Here is an 18,098-nt window from a genome sequence, read left to right on the forward strand (position 1 = left end):
AAGTTAATGAAAAGTATAAGTTTCCGAATGTATGTGGCTAATGCGATGTATACATTTTTTCTTATTTTTTCATGTCATTAAGCGCCTGCTTTGGCAAAAAAGTATTAGAAATATTAATAATAAACAACATTAATTTTTTTACATGCATTGTATTCGAAGTAACTACAAATACTCGCGACTGTAATTTTTGCTCCCAAACAAAATACTGCCCTTTTTTGTCTTTGCTTTCAAGCAAGCAAGCGCCAGAAAAATGCATACAGTAGGTTCACGCGATAGTAGGCCCAATTACACTCTTTCGTTACTAAGGGGCAAAGGGACGTCCTCATCCGTGCGGTACATCTGGCTACTAAGCTTTATTAGCCCTGGGCTCATAAAATACAGAGGTTTTGGAGACGGTTGTTTCCCCAAACGCCCCGGTACCTCTACAGAGAATTGCACTCTACATGTTCCATCAGGACGGTTCACCTTTATAGTCAGAACATGTACACAAGGACAGTTTAACCAACTTCTTGGACAAAACTTTGTGAGAGTAGCCATCGAGCAAGTAAGTGCAGTGCGTGTTTCCATATACCCATATACTCTCGTCATTTTTTTACCAACTCCTCGGTTAAAATAAAAACACTTTTACTTACCCCAAAAGATTTCTGACTGGTTTCATTAAAATAATCAACACTTACCTTCCAATAATTTCAACATAAATATCTTTCGGAATTCATCAAAACCATTTACAAGGATTCCAATTTTTAAAACATTAATTTATTTTCTCTTAAAATTTACAATCTTCTACGAACTTCTCACGCGTCACTTTTGATTATGTACAGGATCACCTACTACCGAGGTGCATTTCACTAACCATCATCGTCATCGTTGCCATCGTTGCTGCGGCGGCTGTCGTCACCGGCGTCGTCAAAGTTTGCCCATTAATTGCCAGCATCCATGGGGCGAGCGCGGCTATCGTTGCACCAGCGAGGCCAACCACGAGCGGATGCAAACCGGCAGATCCCAACCGCAGTGCCATCTGGCCACTTGTTTGCATCGCAGCGGGATGCTCACCTGCATGGCCGCCACCAATCCCGGATGTGTATGTAAATGGGTGTGTATGTTTGGCGAGGCAGAGATGGGATAGAAAAAAAAACGGTGCAAATAGTTACACGTTTATCACTCATAACTATGCGGGAGGACTGTAAACTCGAAAACACTTCGCACAATGGGCGACAAATGGAAATTCAATGATAAAATCTAACAATTGAATCTATTTATTGAGTGGCACAACATCGCAGAACTGGGATGTTGATGTTTATATCAACAAATTGTATAAACTGCGAAGATTTTAGTTTGTGCCATGTTCAAAATCTGTGTTTATGTGACAAATGTGGCTATAATCTATGGCCAGAATAGGCAAGAAATCTAACCAACCATGTTTCAATGTCTTGATTACGATCTGCGGCCCACAGTGCGTCCGAGACAGGTGAAGTCTTACTTACCGTTCAACACGTACACCTGGACACTGGCTGGGATGGCCCCCGCTGGGATGCACGTGTAATTGCCGGAGTCGCTGACGGTGGCCTTGGTCAGCAGCAGCCGACTGCTGGTGCCGGCGTCGGTTTTCTCCGTTTCCAAACTGATGCCGCCCCGCGCCGAATCGAAGTTGACAATCGATGTGCCGTGGTACCTGCGGGGTGGGGGAAACGGTGGAATGTGGTTTTGAGAAAATTTCACCAAACGCTTATTGGACGTCACTCAAAAGCTGCGACCCCGTGCGGCGTCGACGACGGTGATGAGTGAAAGTGATAAGGCGTCACTTACCATGTGATTGACGGGGCGTGAAAGTTGACCACACAGGACAGCGAGATGGTGCTGCCTTTACGGATGTGTGCTTCCTGTGAGCCGATGATCATGGCGCGGGCAGCTGGTGGAAAATGGGGCGAAACAAATCGATTCAAAATGGTGAAGTTGGGAATTGTTCGAAAGATTATCAGATGGTAAATCTATGGAGATAATCTAAACTGAGCTCTTCTTCTGCCTAGACCGGCACCGGGATCTCGAACCCAGCAACCCTCAGCATGGTTTTGATTTATAGCCGCGCATCTTATCGCTAGGCTAAGGAGAGCCCCTCCTTACTTGCGGAGAATAAAAGAGGACTCTTCCGTAGCATGCATGAATTGTAGAAAATCAACTGTAAGGCATCCTATTGACGGGTGATTTGTTTTGGGTGGAAATGCTTATAGTTTTCTCAGCTCGAACTATTGAAAAATTACTATAAGAAGCACGTGGTTTTCAAGATGGCCGTTTTCTGGCTTGTTGTATAATCACCTTAGAACATGATCAGATAATAAAAACAAGTAGGTTATGAGCTCGAGAACGGTTCAGGATCTACAACTTAGTATCGATGCCACGTGGTGCCGTGAGATCATGGATTGGCTGCGAAAGTTCGGAATCTATGGGGAAGTTGGAACGTTCGGTAGGTTGCTAGCTGGTTAGCAGGAGTCCAAAGGGAGCTTGGGACCACATCATTTAAGAGCTGATCAGCAGAAGTACAGGAGGAACTTCGGTCAAAGTGCACCCAACCAGAGAATGCATGATTTTATGGCAATCTTGCACGAGTTCCATGAACAAATCGCATTAGGCTGAGGCCCATGCACAGATTACATTAAGTCAATATAGCAAGCCATTGCATTAGGTCTCTGGTCACGAGAAAAAAGAACTATGGTATGTGTTTGTGTCTACATATAATTTATTTTTAAACTTCCGTCATGGAAAGATTCTTTATATAATTCGCCAACCTTATTTGATTACAAAAAAATTGGTCGAAGACGAGAATTGAACCTAAACTCTCAACCAAGCCTAGCGCTATTTGACTCACGCGTTCCTCGTTCTGCATTATGTGAATGTAATAATTATCATAAAATCATAAGTAGAAGGGCAAAAACGATATCAAAGGGCGATATATTGGTTTAAGTAATTTATCATATTTAGTTCAGTTTTTTGTATAATTTGTTTGATCGTTTTTCACAATAAATCTTAGAACCCACGCTAAAAATATATACTTCGAGTTCCCAGCACGTTCAGCTACCAGCGCCGAAGCATGTCAATTAGCGGCCAACGACCTGCGGGTCAAACAAAAAGGAATACGTTGACCTTTCCTTACTCGGCATTCTACCTTTCTCGCAGAGGAGGCTTGCTTTCTGGCTAGAATCAGCTTTCAGAATGAGATGTCACTATTTCAAAGGGTTGGGTATGAACAAATTTGAGATTCTTCGTTTCGCAAATTGAGCTTCGTCTGAATGCGCAAATTTCGAAGACAATACCATAATGCGCGGTATCTGAGGACATTCCAAGATTCAAATCGTTCAATTTGTGACGATAAATGGAAAAGGCTGGAGTAGTCTTATTTTGTGAACCGTGACATGGTGTGTTGCAAAAGGTGTTTAGTGACATGATTCTTTAAAAATATGTAGTTAGCTAAACTTCATTTCTCTTTCTCTGCAGTAAAGCGCAACTAAATTCTGGTAGGCGACTAGTGCGAGTAGAAACGAATATTAGAAGGTAAAGAGAACACTGAAGATTTGTTAGTTGATAATATAACTATACATAATTGAAACATTGTCCGTGGTGTTTCATTTAACAATTCAGATTCGTAGCAGCATCGGTTTATTGCCGACACATCACACCTTTCGTTACGACCGCTTTTAGACCCCACCTATCGGCTGCAAAATTTTCCCGGGGAGCACGTGGTCGGAAAAAGGCAGCGTCCGTAAATTCCCGCGCCTTAGGCAGGCAAAACAACCGTCCACGTCGACGAGAAGAAAGTTTTTGTCCGTGTAGGATCCGTCGACGCCATCGTACGCATCATCACCGATCGCTTAACATCCTCCGACGTCATCGCGCGCACGGCCGGTGCGGCCATCCATCAGCGTACCGACGGTGAAACTTACGAGTGGCATTATCGTCTAGCGCGTCAACGGACCATCTAAGCGTATGCACTTAGCGGAAGTCTACGAATCAGCGAGGGAGGAGAACACATATGCCGGCTGGCATCACATCGTCCGATTTTCACGGTGTGACCGATGGATGGTTCTCCCAGCAGCTCATGCAATTCGTGGTTCATTCGCCTCCTCCACGTATTGTTCGCCATCTGCACCCCACCATAGATGGTAAGCAGCACTTTACTTTCGAAAACTTCCAGTGCGCTTTGGTTCTCCACGAGCATCGTTCAGGTCTCGTGTCCGTAGAGGACTACCGGTCTAATGAGCGTTTTGTAGATTGTCAGTTTGGTACGGCGACGAACTCTATTCGATCGGAGTGTCTTGCGGAGTCCAAAGTACAAGCGATTTCCAGCCACTATGCGTCTCCGAATTTCTCTGCTGGACGCTGGTATCATTTTCGACAGTCACCAGTGAGCCCAAGTACACGATTTCTTCTACCACCTCGATTTCGTCACCACCGATGCAAACTTGCGGTGTGTGGCTCTCATTGACTTCTCTTGAACCTCTTCCTATCATGTACTTCGTCTTCGACGTGCTGATGACTAGTCCGATTCGGTTGGCTTCCCTCTTCAGTCTGATGTAGGCTTCCTCCATCTTCTCAAAGTTACGTGCCATAATATCTATTTCGTCGGCAAAGCCAAATAGCTGGACAGACTTATTGAAAATTGTACCACTCGTGTTAAACCCTGCTCTTCGTATTACCTCTTCCAAAGCCATGTTGAATAGCAGACCCGAAAGACCATCACCTTGCCGTAACCCTCTGCGCATTTCAAAGGGACTCGAGAATGCCCCTGGAACTCGAACTACGCACATCACCCGATCCATCGTCGCCTTGATCAACCATATCAGTTTATCCGGAAATCCGTTTTCGTGCATTAGTAGCGGGCTTGGTAATCATATGGCTACTGCTTCTGCCTCATATGAAGGAGGTCGTGGGTTTAATCCCAGGTCCGTTCCATTCTCCTACTTTGTATCTTTCTCTTTATTTCTCATGTTCTAGCAATCGCTAGAACTGGAAATGGACTTCCATACCGTTTCCATTACTATTCCTATACCTTCAACTTGAGTATTCTAACAGTAATCTGCAAGAATTGGAAATGAACTATAGAGCTCGTTTCCTACATCCAATTAGAAATTACATCAGTTACCTTCTCCTATCTATCACATTGGCAGCTCGTTAACCAAGACGGACCTCTGCCTCTCCATCCTAACCCAGAAATTCCAACAAATTCCGCATGAACTCGTGGCAAGTGCAGAGGTATATTCGGCTTGCAGTGGGCGAGTGATTGCATCATCATTTCCTCCCCCTTCCCTACATTGACTTGCATTCTGACGTGACAGGCGCCAGTATGACCTAACAAATGAGATCACCAGTACTTGTACATTGAAGATGTGTGCTAGTCCCAAGCAAACATCTGTTGGTTCCCTGTGCAAGAACAGCTGATTTGGTCATAATGGAGTAGCAACTACGAGCAGTCAATCAAGCTCAAGCTCAAGCTCAAGCAAATCCGTGTTCGTGAATTTGCTGCCATAGCTGGTCCCGATCGATTGTATCGTATGCGGCTTTGAAGTCGATGAATAGATGATGTGTGGGCACGTTGTATTCGTGGCATTTCTGAAGTACTTGGCGAATGGCGAACACCTGGTCCGTGGTGGAGCGTTCGCCCATAAAACCCGCCTGGTACTGCCCCACCAACTCTCTAGCAATTGGTGCTAGTCGTCGGCATATAATTTGGGAGAATACCTTGTAGGCGGCGTTCAGCAATGTAATTGGGCGGTAGTTGCTACCCGAGCAGCACAAGTCAGACATAAATGGTTCCAGCAATCTGATTGTGACCAAATCTAGTCACATATGAGTTGCAGTGACCTACGCGGTACATGTGTGCTGCTGGGGTACAATCCAGCTTATCACCCTTTTCGTAGATGGGATACACGACACCTTCCATTCACTCCTGCGGCAGAACTTGCGCCTCCCAAATCTTGGTAATGACCCAGTACAGCGCTCTATCCAGTGCCTCACCACCGTATTTAAATAGCTCTCCTGGTAGTTGGTCAACCACAAGGGCTTTGTTGTTCTTCAGACGGCCAATCTGCTCCTGGATTTCCTGGATGTCCAGTATATTATGTACTGCGCGCGTTCTCCCAGGTCCATCACCATACCGCCATCTTCGTCTGCCACATCGCCATTCAGGTGTTCTTCGTAGTGCTGCCACCACCTTTGGATCACCTCACGCTCGTTTGTTAGTAGGTTCCCGTATATGTCCTTACACATATCAGGCTGTGGCACCTGGCCTTTACGTGAACGGTTCAACTTCTCATGGAACTTTCGCGCGTAATTAGCGCGGTACAGTTGCTCCATCTCTTCACGTCCTCGATCTTCCTGCTGGCCCTTTTTCCTACGAAAAATCGAGTTTTCTCTGTTCCGCGCCCGTTTATATCGTGCCTCGTTTGCCCTCATGCGGTGCTGCAGCAATTTCGCCCATGTTACATTCTTCTTTTCCACTAACTGCTTACATTCGCCGTCATACCAGTCGTTTCTCTTATCCGGGGCCACCATGCAGCGGTTGAGGTGCTACAAATAGCGGATCGAATATCTCTCCAGCCACCTTAAAGAGACGCTGCGTCTAGCTGCTCTTCCGTTGGGAGTGCCACTTTCAGCTGCTGCGCGTATCCTTAGGCTAGTGTACCGTCTTGTAGCCGCCCAGTGCTTCGCCCAGTTCGACTTCAACGCGTGTTGTACACCTCGAGAGTTTTGAGTGCAGGCATACTGCAACGAGGTAGTGGTCGGATTCAATATTCGCACTGCGGTAAAAAACGGACGTTTGTAATGTCGGAGAAGAATTTATCGTTGATTAGAACGTGGTCGATTTGATTTTCCGTTGCTTGGTTTGGTGATCTCCATGTGGCCTTGTGGATATTTTTGCGGGGAAAGAAGGTGCTTCGGACTACCGTTCCGCGAGAGGCTGTGAAGTTTATGCATAGTTGGTCGTTAATATTCGATATGGGGTGCAGACTATCCTGTCCGATGACCGGTCTATACATTTCCTCCATTCCAGCTGTGCATAAAACGTCTCGTCGACGGGTCTTCCTTCGTGTGGGTAGTGCACGTTGATGATGCTATAATTGAAGAAACGGCCTTCTATCCTCAGCTTGCACATTCTTTCGTTGATTGGATGCCATCCAATCACGCGTTGGCGCATCTTGCCCATCACTATGAAGCCGGCTCCGCAGCTCGTTGTTGGTGCCACAGCTTTGGTAGAAGGTAGCCGCTGGATGCCTGCTTTTCCACACTTGTTGTCCAGTTTAGCAAATTTCCTGCTGCGACGTCGAAACTGCGGAGATGTAATCAATCGTAGATGATGCTGTCGCAACCTGCAAAACCTACTGACTTGAAGCTCCATGTTCCAAGCTTCCAATCGTGAACCTTTATTCGTCGCCTCGGTCTTTGCCGATTATTAGGAGTCGTATTATCTCTTATATTGCTCGTAATTATTGGTTTTATAGGCGTCTTATAGGCCCAACCTGCGCAAACCTCCTGTCTCGTCTGAGGGCCGTCGTGTCAGATCTGTTTTGTGGCCCACCTGATACCATAACTTGGGCTTGGGCGCTTCGAGCGGCACACGGTCACTTCGGTGAGGGCTACTTGCGGACACATGCAGCTTTTTATAGGAGTTAACAGGGCCCACTGTCAAACCCCACCACATCCTAGACAAGCCCCACAACTCGCAGATGGCCTGGGGAGAAGTCGTCAAGCCCTTGGGAATAGTTCTGCTGCATACAAGAACATATGTATCAAACTAATTATGAGTGCACATAATACGCAAGGCATCTAGGAACTTGACCAATTTATCTGAGCTCCAGTACAATTCGGAGAACCTAAAAGAATTGTAAAAATAGCTTAGAAGACGCCCAGGAACCTGCTGTTTAAAATCGTGATTCTAACGATTTCTTGATAGCAGTGTTCGACAAGTTAACCAAGAGCATGTACATGAACAACATGTAGGTTCAGTTTTTTCAAAATATGGTAAGACGGTATAATGCGTCCCACCTGGCCAAAACGCCCCCCTTTGATTTCTAGAAAACTATAACTAATTAAGGGTCAAAAACAGTTGGTACCTATAAGTATTTGTAAACCCATCATACTATGTGAATGTGGAAGTATTTTTGTATTACACAATGAAAATAATAGCAAAATACTAAAAGTTACAGTTTTGATGTAACTTTTCATGTTTGTTTGCTCAACATTCTGGAGCGACTCTGGCATACTGTCCGCAAAACTTGCACTGGAACACTCAGTTGGGCAACAAAATTACTTTTCTCAGTGGTTAATATGATATAAAATTGCTTCCATCTTCAAAATGTAACGATTTTCGAAAACATGTTTCACTGGCCAAAACGCCCCAGTGTAGGCAGGACGATATGCCCTTACCAACTGGACACAAGCGCAGCGAGCTTGCAGCAGTTGCTTCCAAATTGTATGGAAAATATTGATATGTATTTCACACCTGCTTGAATGGACCTATGTTGATTTTTTAATGTCAAGCGCATAAGCATTTGTAGCCTTTTTATTATGGGAATGATAAAATACTAATGAAGGGCAATTAAACGTCTTTGGTTGAGGTGGGGCGTATTGCCCAGGCACTTTTTAAAATTCATTTTTTCACGACTTTTCAAAAAAGCTTTATTAGGTGTTAAATGAAATATTTTTATATGACTACTCACGGGCAATGCATTTGCGACTTCCTGGACCACCAAATAACACAAAGTTTGCATAAATTGCGTTGAAAAGTAAAAAGTTATCAAGGAGTTGCCTTAGGGGGGCATATTATACCGTCTTACCCTACAAGTTCTATAAAATTATGTGCACAGTTATTCATTTATTTAATAAAACGGATGAGATAAAATTTGTTTCTCAAGTTTAGACACAAGATTAATCATCGCACAAATGTACCATGCGTCTACATATGCTATTATGCTTATATGCTGCTGAACAGGTCGGCTGACCATACGTACCGTATTTAACGGGACAGTCATTCCCGACGTAATCTAGAAAAACCTCAATTTGTCACGTTTTTTCATTGATTCTTCCAAAGAGTTCAAAAATATCATTTAAACAAATTCAATATTTTAAGCAGGAATACTAAGAAATTGGACGGAACCCATAAAAAATTTGAGATAATATGTTACTGGTGTTGCTTTCAAAAGAATGCAATCTATGCCGTCATGTATTTTTCAAAGATCGACTTTTCTTAAAGTTTTTAACAGTTGATAACAACAGATGATAACGGGAGATTTTTTCATACATCTTAATTTCAATGTTTTTTTTTTCTGCTTATTCTAAAGGCATTAAAATTTGGCCAATTTCATCAGTAGATTGAATGGAACCGGTAACTTGGTGGGCAAGTATATCCTGAAAATCAGGTCACGCCTCAACGTCAATAAAATAAAGCGCAGGTACAGACATTCTAATTTCCAGTTCATTTTCGATTTTTTTTCCTTACGTATTAAGTTATTCTATATTTTTTTTCAAATCTGCTTTACTACATATTTTTCAATCGTTTAATTCTTTTCGAAACATAATCATTCAAAGTCTTTCTAAATATTTCTGAATATTTCAAAATCATCCACTGTAAAACAAAACGACGACGAAAATAATGGAGTTCAAGGCAGCTTCAAACCGAAGGAAAATTTTGTCGGATTTCGGTCCTCACGTACTGTAAGGATAGCTTACAGATCAGCAGCTTGTCTGCAAATGTCGCCTCCATTTGTGTGGACGGGATTTACGAAATTTCGATGTAGAAAATCAGAATTTTGGTCCGATTTAAAATAAAGTACGGTGGAAATCTCGGAGAGACCGAGCTGTAAACCAGCCTATAAATTATCCAGGATTTGTTTTACTTTTCGCGACGAAATTGCATGAGTCCCGCTTTTTTGGAAGCACATGGGAACAATAGACAATATTTCCGAGGTGTGAGGATACTTTTAGCACAGACTAACAGACGTAACACTAGAGAAATTACCATCGACCATGACTTCAACGATCAATTTGAATCTGATTGATTGCGCGTTTCGCAACTAGAGGCGCTAACGTCGTAATCCTTCGAGTTTGACATTTCAGTTCAGCACCTTCTGGTGGCAATGTCTTACGAATCATTGTTTCGTATAACATGCTCGCAAGATGGTGATAGAGGAGTTGAGCGATGGTTTTTCCAGAAAAATGTTCAAACTGTTACGTCTGTTTGTCTGTGCTTTTAGCGTCATTTAAATCAATTTCGATCGAAAAGAACTGTGAATTGATTAGATTTGACGTTTATTCACATGTCATATTCATTGAAATAATTAAAACTACATTGTCGAGATGAGCCAGCCTAGGCCTGCAAAGTCTTGTTAATAAAGACATAAAAAAATACATTTTATTAATGTTTTTTCCTTGTTGAGATTCTTGTCATTTTTACTTACCCTAACTGATATTCATGAAAAAGTGTTTTTGCACGGGAAATCAATAATCCCTCCCTATTGTTCTTCTCGCGTTTGTCTTTTGACATTTTTTTCTCAAAATTATTTTTCTAATCTCTCTAACGCCCAGACCGACTTTATGCAGAGTTTCTTTGACTACTTCTGACTTTTTTTTGACGAGCTCGGTGGTCTAGTGGCTACCCCTTCTGCCTTATAAGCAGGAGGTCTCGGGTTAAATTCCAGGCTCATCCCTTTCCTATTAAAGATCGGGCTTGGTAGTCAAATGACTACTGCTTCTGCCTCATACGCAGGAAGTCGTGGTTTCAATCCCAGGTCCGTTCCATTCTCTTACTTTGTGTCTTTCTCTTTATTTCTCATGTCCTAGCAATCGCTAGGACTGGAAATGGACTTCCATGCCGTTTCCATTACTATTCCTATATTGAGTATTCTAACGGTAATCTGCTAGAATTGGAAATGAATTATAGAGCTCGTTTCCTACATCCAAATATAAATTCCATCAGTTGCCTTCTCCTATCTATCACATTGGCAGCTCGTTAACCAAGACGGAACTCTGCCTCTCGAACCTAACCCAGAAATTCCAACAAATTCCGCATGATCTCGCGGCAAGTGCAGAGGTATATTTGGCTTGCAGTGGGGCAAGTGATTGCATCATCATTTCCTCCTCCTTCCCTACATTAACTTGCATTCTGACGTGGCAGGCGCCAGTATGACCTAACAAATGAGATCACCAGTACTTGTACATTGAGACCGCATCGTGCTTTCGTGCTGTGCGGTTCTTTCTCTCTTTTCGGAAGGAAGTTTTTAATACTACCCGAAGCTATTTTAATTTCAACGGTGCTTCTTAGCGCTATTTGTACCCACTGATCCCGTTACGATCTTTGCAAGGACCCGTGCCTTCGTTTTACGTTGGACCCGTTTGCGGAAGTAAAATTCCGACAAGCGGTGGTAATCCTGCAGGGACACCGTTCTGGGAAAAAACCTCTTAGAAGGTCACGCCTCCACGCTCAGTCATGAGCATTAATAAAAAGAAGAGGAAGGGGGAGTCTTTGAATTCTCCACTTCCTTCAAAGAACCAAGGTTTCAAGACCGTCCTGCCCAAGCGCAGAAAAAATAGAAGGAATCTGGAGACTTCAGATATTTCTTCTAAATCTAATATCGGAAATAATTCTTCTCCAATCGAACTGAGCAATCAGTTCGATTTGATTAATGATGAAATAGAGCAAATCGAATATACCTCTAGCCCAGGTGATTCGATTCATGCGAAAAAGCAAAGGATTCCGCCAATTGTGGTATCTGTTGCCCAGTTTTCTGGCTTCCGGAATGAGATTTTGAGTAACCTTCAGGGGATCAAGGTTTCATTTCAGATTGCTAGGAAGGGTGACTGCCGCGTTTTGCCGGGATCCTTTGACGATCGCAAACGTCTTCTTCAGTATTTAACTGAGAAGCGCCATAAATTCTTCACATACGACGACAAAACTGAGCGATTGTTCAAAGTCGTCTTGAAAGGTCTCCCCAGTGATGATAAATCACTGGATGAGATTAAAATTTCTCAATTACTTGGATTTTCACCAGTCCAAGTAATTAAGATGAAAAAGAAATCCCACTCTGGTACTTCCCAGAGGGGCATTTCTCAAGAATTTTATTTAGTTCATTTTAACAAAAGTGAACTAAATAATATGAAAAGTTTGGAAAAGGCCTGTATTATGTCCCATGTCCGTGTTACATGGGAACATTTCCGCAGGCCTGGGGGAAATTTCCAAAACCCCACCCAGTGCCGTAAGTGCCAAAAGTGGGGTCATGGAACCAAACATTGTCACATGGATGCTAAATGCATGATTCGTGGTGGAACCTCTCACGCCAAGGACGCATGTCCTGTGAGAGAAGACTCCGATAAATTTAAGTGCGCAAATTGTGGGGGCAATCATAAATCCAATTTCTGGGAATGCCCTTCACGCAAAAAAGTTTTGAATTCCCGTGCAAAATTGATGACGGGAAATTCCAATCGGATCCCAGATTCGACGGGTAGAAATTTTTCAAACGCTCAAACTTCCAAACCAGTTACCGGTCGAGCAATTCATACCCACCACAATTCACAAACAAATTTTGCCGCTCGTCAACGGGTAGCAAGCACTTTAGTAAATTCCAATTTTTCGAATGTACCTACGTATGCAAACATCGCTGCTGGTAGACAAAATTTCTCTTCTCAAAATGAGGTTTATACCCATGTCCCAACGGAAAGTAATGCTCATGTTGCCGATTCAGGTAGCATGACTGCTTCCGACTTTGATTTTTTAACTGAACAATTGCATCACATGATTGATGCAATGTTCAACGCAAATACCATACCAGAAGCTGTTCAGGTTGGTATAAAGTACACACAAAAAATTGTTATCGGACTCCGTTTTAATGGATCTAAATAATTGTGTGAAAGTTCTAAATTGGAATGCCCGCTCTCTAAAGGGTAAGGAAGATGAATTATTCAACTTCCTAACAGTTCATAATGTGCATATTGCCATTATAACTGAAACCTATTTAAAACCAGGACTCTCCATTAAACGAGATCCAAATTATTTCATCTACAGAAATGATCGTCTTGATAGCGCCTGTGGTGGGGTCGCCATTGTCATTAATAGACGTATCAAACATAAATTATTTTCTTCGTTTGAAACCAAAGTTTTTGAAACCTTGGGAGTTTCTGTTGAAACAAATTTTGGTCAATTTTCCTTCATTGCAGCCTATTTGCCTTTTCAATGCAATGGGCAGCAAAAGAATTTGTTGAAAACTGATCTTCAAATTCTGACTCGCAACAAATCAAAGTTCTTCGTAATTGGTGACTTCAATGCCAAACACCGTTCATGGAATAATGCTCAAAGCAATTCCAATGGTAAAATTTTATTTGAAGATTGTTCTGCGGGATATTATACTATTCAATATCCCAATGTACCAACTTGTTTTTCTTCCAGTCGAAATCCATCTACAATTGATTTAGTTTTAACGGATTCAAGTCAGCTGTGTGGCCAATTGGTAACTTATGCTGACTTTGACTCTGATCACCTTCCTGTGACATTTGAAATCTCACAAGAAGCCATTTATAATCCAATCAACTCTACTTTCAATTATCATAGGGCTGATTGGGATTTATATAAAACGTATATCGATAGGAATTTTGATGTTGATATTCCTCTCGATTCCAAAAGTGATATTGATGCTCTCGTATCTTTGACAAATTTAATTGTCGAAGCCAGAGGCATTGCAATTCCTAAATGTGAAATTAAATTCAACTCCATTATTATTGACGACGATCTTCAGCTACTGATCCGTCTTAAAAATGTGAGGCTAAGGCAATACCAAAGAACTCGCGATCCCGCGCTGAAAGTTATTTGGCGAGATTTGCAAAATTAAATTAAAAACCCAGATTAATCCACCTAGCAGGGATAGTGCCTTTCTCGTTTCTTGTGAGTGAGTAATTTCTTCGCACTTTTGGTATGTATTAAAAAAAAAGTAAAAAGTATTTTGGCCACAACTTCTGAGCCCATAGTCCGATCCGGCCAATTTTTAATAGGAAACAATGGGACATGATTCTGCGTCGAATTTCTTATTGGCATTACATCCCCACACTGGGACAGAGCCGCCTCGCAGCTTAGTGTTCATTAAGCACTTCCACAGTTATTAACTGCGAGGTTTCTAAGCCAGGTTACCATTTTTGCATTCGTATATCATGAGGCTAACACGATGATACTTGTATGCCCAGGGAAGTCGAGACAATTTCCAATCCGAAAATTGTCTAGACCGGCATCGGGAATCGAACCCAGCCACCCTCAGCATGGTCTTGCTTTGTAGCCGCGCGTCTTACCGCACGGCTAAGGAGGGCCCTCTAATGTTGCGAGTAAATCAGCCGAGAGTAAGTGCCTAAATAAAGGAAAAGAATTTTTCTTGTAAAAACTGGCCATAACTCCGAAGCCCATAGTCCGACTGGGCCGGTTTTCAATACGAAACAATGGGACAAGATTCCGCGTCAAATGCAACTTGTTGCGAGCAAATCGGTTTAGGATAAATGCCTAAGAAATGAAATGGTTAAGGATAAGTGCCTGAAAAATCAGTGAGATTATTTTGCGCACACACATACACACACAGACATCACTTTAATTCGTCGAGCTGAGTCGATCGGTATATAACACTATGAGTCTACGGGCCTCCTATAAAAAGTTCGTTTTTGGAGAAAACATATAGCCTTTAAGTACACTTTGTATACAAGAAAGGCAAAAACAATTTTGGTCATAACTTCTAAGCCCATAGTCCGATCGGGTCAATTTTCAATAGGAAACAATGGGACAGGATTTTGCGTCGAATGCAACTGTTGCGAGCAAATCAGTTGAGAATAAATTCCCAAAAAATGAGCTAGACTTTTTAATATGATTTTTATGAAAAAAAAAGTATTTTAGCCATAACTTCTAAGCCCATAGTCCGATCGGGTCAATTTACAATAAGAAACAATGGGAAAGGATTCTGCGTCTAATGCAACTTGTTGCGAGCAAATTGAGAATAAGTGCCCAGAAAGTGAGCTAGACTTTTTCATGTGCTTTTACACGATTTTTTTTTTGCCATAACTTCTAAGCCCATAGTCCGATCGGGTCAGTTTTCAATTGGAAACAATGGGACAGGATTCTGCGTCGAATTCAATTTGTTGCGAGCAAATCGGTTGAGAATAAGTGCCCAAAAAGTGAGCTAGACTTTTTAATGTGCTTTTATATGAAAAAAAGTATTTTGGCCATAACTTCTAAGCCCATAGTCCGATCGGGTCAGTTTTCAATAGGAAACAATGGAACAGGATTCTGCATCGAATGCAACTTGTTGCGAACACATTGGTTGAGAATAAGTGCCCAAAAAGTGAGCTAGACTTTTTAATGTGCTTTTTTATGAAAAAAAGTATTTTGGCCATAACTTCTAAGCCCATAGTCCGATTAGGTCAGTTTTTGATAGGAAATAATGGGACAGGATTTTGCGTCGATTGCAACTTGTTACGAGCAAATCGGTTGAGAATAAGTGCCCAAAAAGTGAGCTAGACTTTTTGATGTGCTTTTTTATGAAAAAATGTATTTTGGTCATAACTTCTAAGCCCATAGTCCGATCGGGTCAGTTTTCAATAGGAAACAATGAGACAGGATTCTGCATCGAATGCAACTTGTTGCGAACACATTGGTTGAGAATAAGTGCCCAAAAAGTGAGCTAGACTTTTAATGTGCATTTTATGAAAAAAGTATTTTGGCCATAACTTCTAAGCCCATAGTCCGATCGGGTCAATTTTCAATAGGAAACAATGGGACAGGATTCTGCGTCGAATGCAACTTATTGCGAGCAAATCGGTTAAGGATAAGTGCCCAAAAAGTGAGCTAGACTTTTTGCGCACACACACATACACACACATACACACACACAGACATCACTCCAATTCGTCGAGCTGAGTCGATCGGTATATAACACTATGGGTCTCCGGGCCTCCTATAAAAAGTTCGTTTTTGGAGCGAACATATAGCCTTTACGTATACTTTGTATACGAGAAAGGCAAAACGTTTCGCTATTCTGAGAAATACCAACTTTGAGAATAATGTCTCGAAGTTGGATCCCAGTTCGAAACCGTTTTGGAAATTAACGAAAATTCTTAAAAAACCTCAAAAGCCAATTCCAGCGCTTAACGAGGGAAATGAAATTTTATTAACAAATGGCGAAAAGGCTCAAAAACTTGCTCGAGAGTGCCCATAATTTTAGTCTAGGTCTCACTAGTCCAATTGAGGATCAGGTTACACGGAGCTTCGAAGACATTCTCAATCAAGAGAATGTTTTTGACCCTTCGTTGGGAACTAATTTGGATGAAGTGAGATCTATTACTAGAAAATTTAAAAATATGAAAGCCCCGGGTGATGATGGTATTTTCTACATACTTATCAAAAAACTTCCTGAGAGCTCTTTATCCTTTTTGGTTAATTTATTTAACAAATGTTTTCAATTGGCATACTTCCCAGATAAATGGAAAAACGCCAAAGTTGTTCCAATTTTGAAGCCGGACAAAAATCCAGCTGAGGCTTCTAGTTATCGCCCAATCAGTTTGATTTCTTCAATAAGCAAACTGTTTGAAAAGATTATTTTAAATAGAATGATGGTTCATATTAATGACAATTCTATTTTTGCTGATGAGCAATTTGGTTTTCGCCATGGGCATTCAACCACTCATCAGTTATTAAGAGTTACGAACTTAATTCGGCTCAACAAATCTGAAGGATATTCGACTGGAGTTGCTCTTCTTGATATAGAGAAAGCATTTGACAGTGTTTGGCATGAAGGTTTGATTGTAAAATTGATGAATTTTAATTTTCCTCTGTACATTATTAAACTGATCCAAAATTATTTATCAGATCGCTCACTACAGGTAAACTATCAGAATTCTAAATCTGATAGATTACCTGTAAGGGCTGGTGTCCCCCAAGGCAGCATACTGGGGCCCATTTTGTATAACATTTTTACTTCTGACTTACCTGATTTACCACCAGGGTGTCAAAAATCTTTGTTTGCAGATGACACAGGTCTCTCAGCCAAAGGGCGTAGCCTTCGTGTCATTTGTAGTAGATTGCAAAAAAGTTTGGATATTTTCTCCACTTACTTGCAAAAATGGAAAATTTTCCCGAATGCTTCCAAAACTCAGCTTATAATTTTCTCACATAAGCACTATGGGGGATCCCCATACAAGCGAGCGGTCAAAATAAAATTGGACTTTTCAAGTGATTTTCCACTTTGCTTTAGCTGTGTATGGTCGAAATAGCATGAATATATAATTTCTAACACCCCCCTTTAGGGATCGTCTATGAATTACGTAATATTTTTTTCATAAATTCGATTAACGTGACAAAGCAATCCAATTTAGGAAGTTTAATTTTATATGTTTTCTTGAGGAGAAGGAAGGGGTTGTACAAAACTAAGTACAGCAATTTATGGACATCATGAACCCTCCCCCTTCTCCATCCTCATTTGTGGACTGTCGTCTATATATTTTTGTATATTTTTTGCGGAAGGTAATCATTTTTGTGGGAAGAAAGTAACAAAACGCCTCCCCTACCAATAAATCTAATAACTTTTCATTGCTCTAAATCTGAAGTTGGCGGCGAGAGAACCGAATTAATGTTAAAAGACATTAATTTCATGACATTCAGTGATATTTTTTTGTTCTTACTCTCATGCCTCACAATTTGTATTTAGAACAATCTGTTTGACAAAAGTACTAGGTTCTGAAGGATCCTAAAGCATTAAATGTTAATCAAAGAATCAGAAGTCAAGAACGAGTAAAGTACGAGACACTGAAGACGTCCTAACAGGTCGAAATACGTATATGTAGAACTAATACGAGTTGGTGGAATAAAATGGAATTTTACTAAACTCGTCTTATGACAGTGAAAACATTCCACTAAAAATAGTTAAACAATTTTCTTAAAGAATCAGAATTGGAAATAACTTTTGAAAAAGGGTATCAGCAAATTAGAAATCGCAATCCCATGACATTTGTACAAGTTATTCAAAAAATAAATGAGAATAATATATTCTCAAAAATGTGAACATTCATTCATTCCACAATGCTCCATTGTTCCG

The 18,098-nt window shown here is 41.4% G+C and overlaps 1 protein-coding gene across 1 annotated transcript in view; it reads right to left on the bottom strand.

The window, feature by feature from the left end:
* Positions 1 to 743: 743 nt before the first annotated feature.
* LOC134219836 (uncharacterized) overlaps positions 744 to 18,098 on the bottom strand; it is a 161,614-nt gene continuing 144,259 nt past the window's right edge. The window contains exons 5-7 of the mRNA XM_062698705.1: positions 1,807 to 1,909; positions 1,485 to 1,672; positions 744 to 1,053 (exon numbers count right to left, since the gene is read on the bottom strand). Coding sequence (XP_062554689.1) covers positions 824 to 1,053; positions 1,485 to 1,672; positions 1,807 to 1,909 — 521 coding nt within the window. The 3' untranslated portion in view covers positions 744 to 823. The remainder of the gene's footprint in view (positions 1,054 to 1,484; positions 1,673 to 1,806; positions 1,910 to 18,098) is intronic.

The sequence above is a fragment of the Armigeres subalbatus genome, chromosome 3 (genome assembly GCF_024139115.2).
Source record: "Armigeres subalbatus isolate Guangzhou_Male chromosome 3, GZ_Asu_2, whole genome shotgun sequence".
NCBI lineage: Eukaryota > Metazoa > Arthropoda > Insecta > Diptera > Culicidae > Armigeres > Armigeres subalbatus.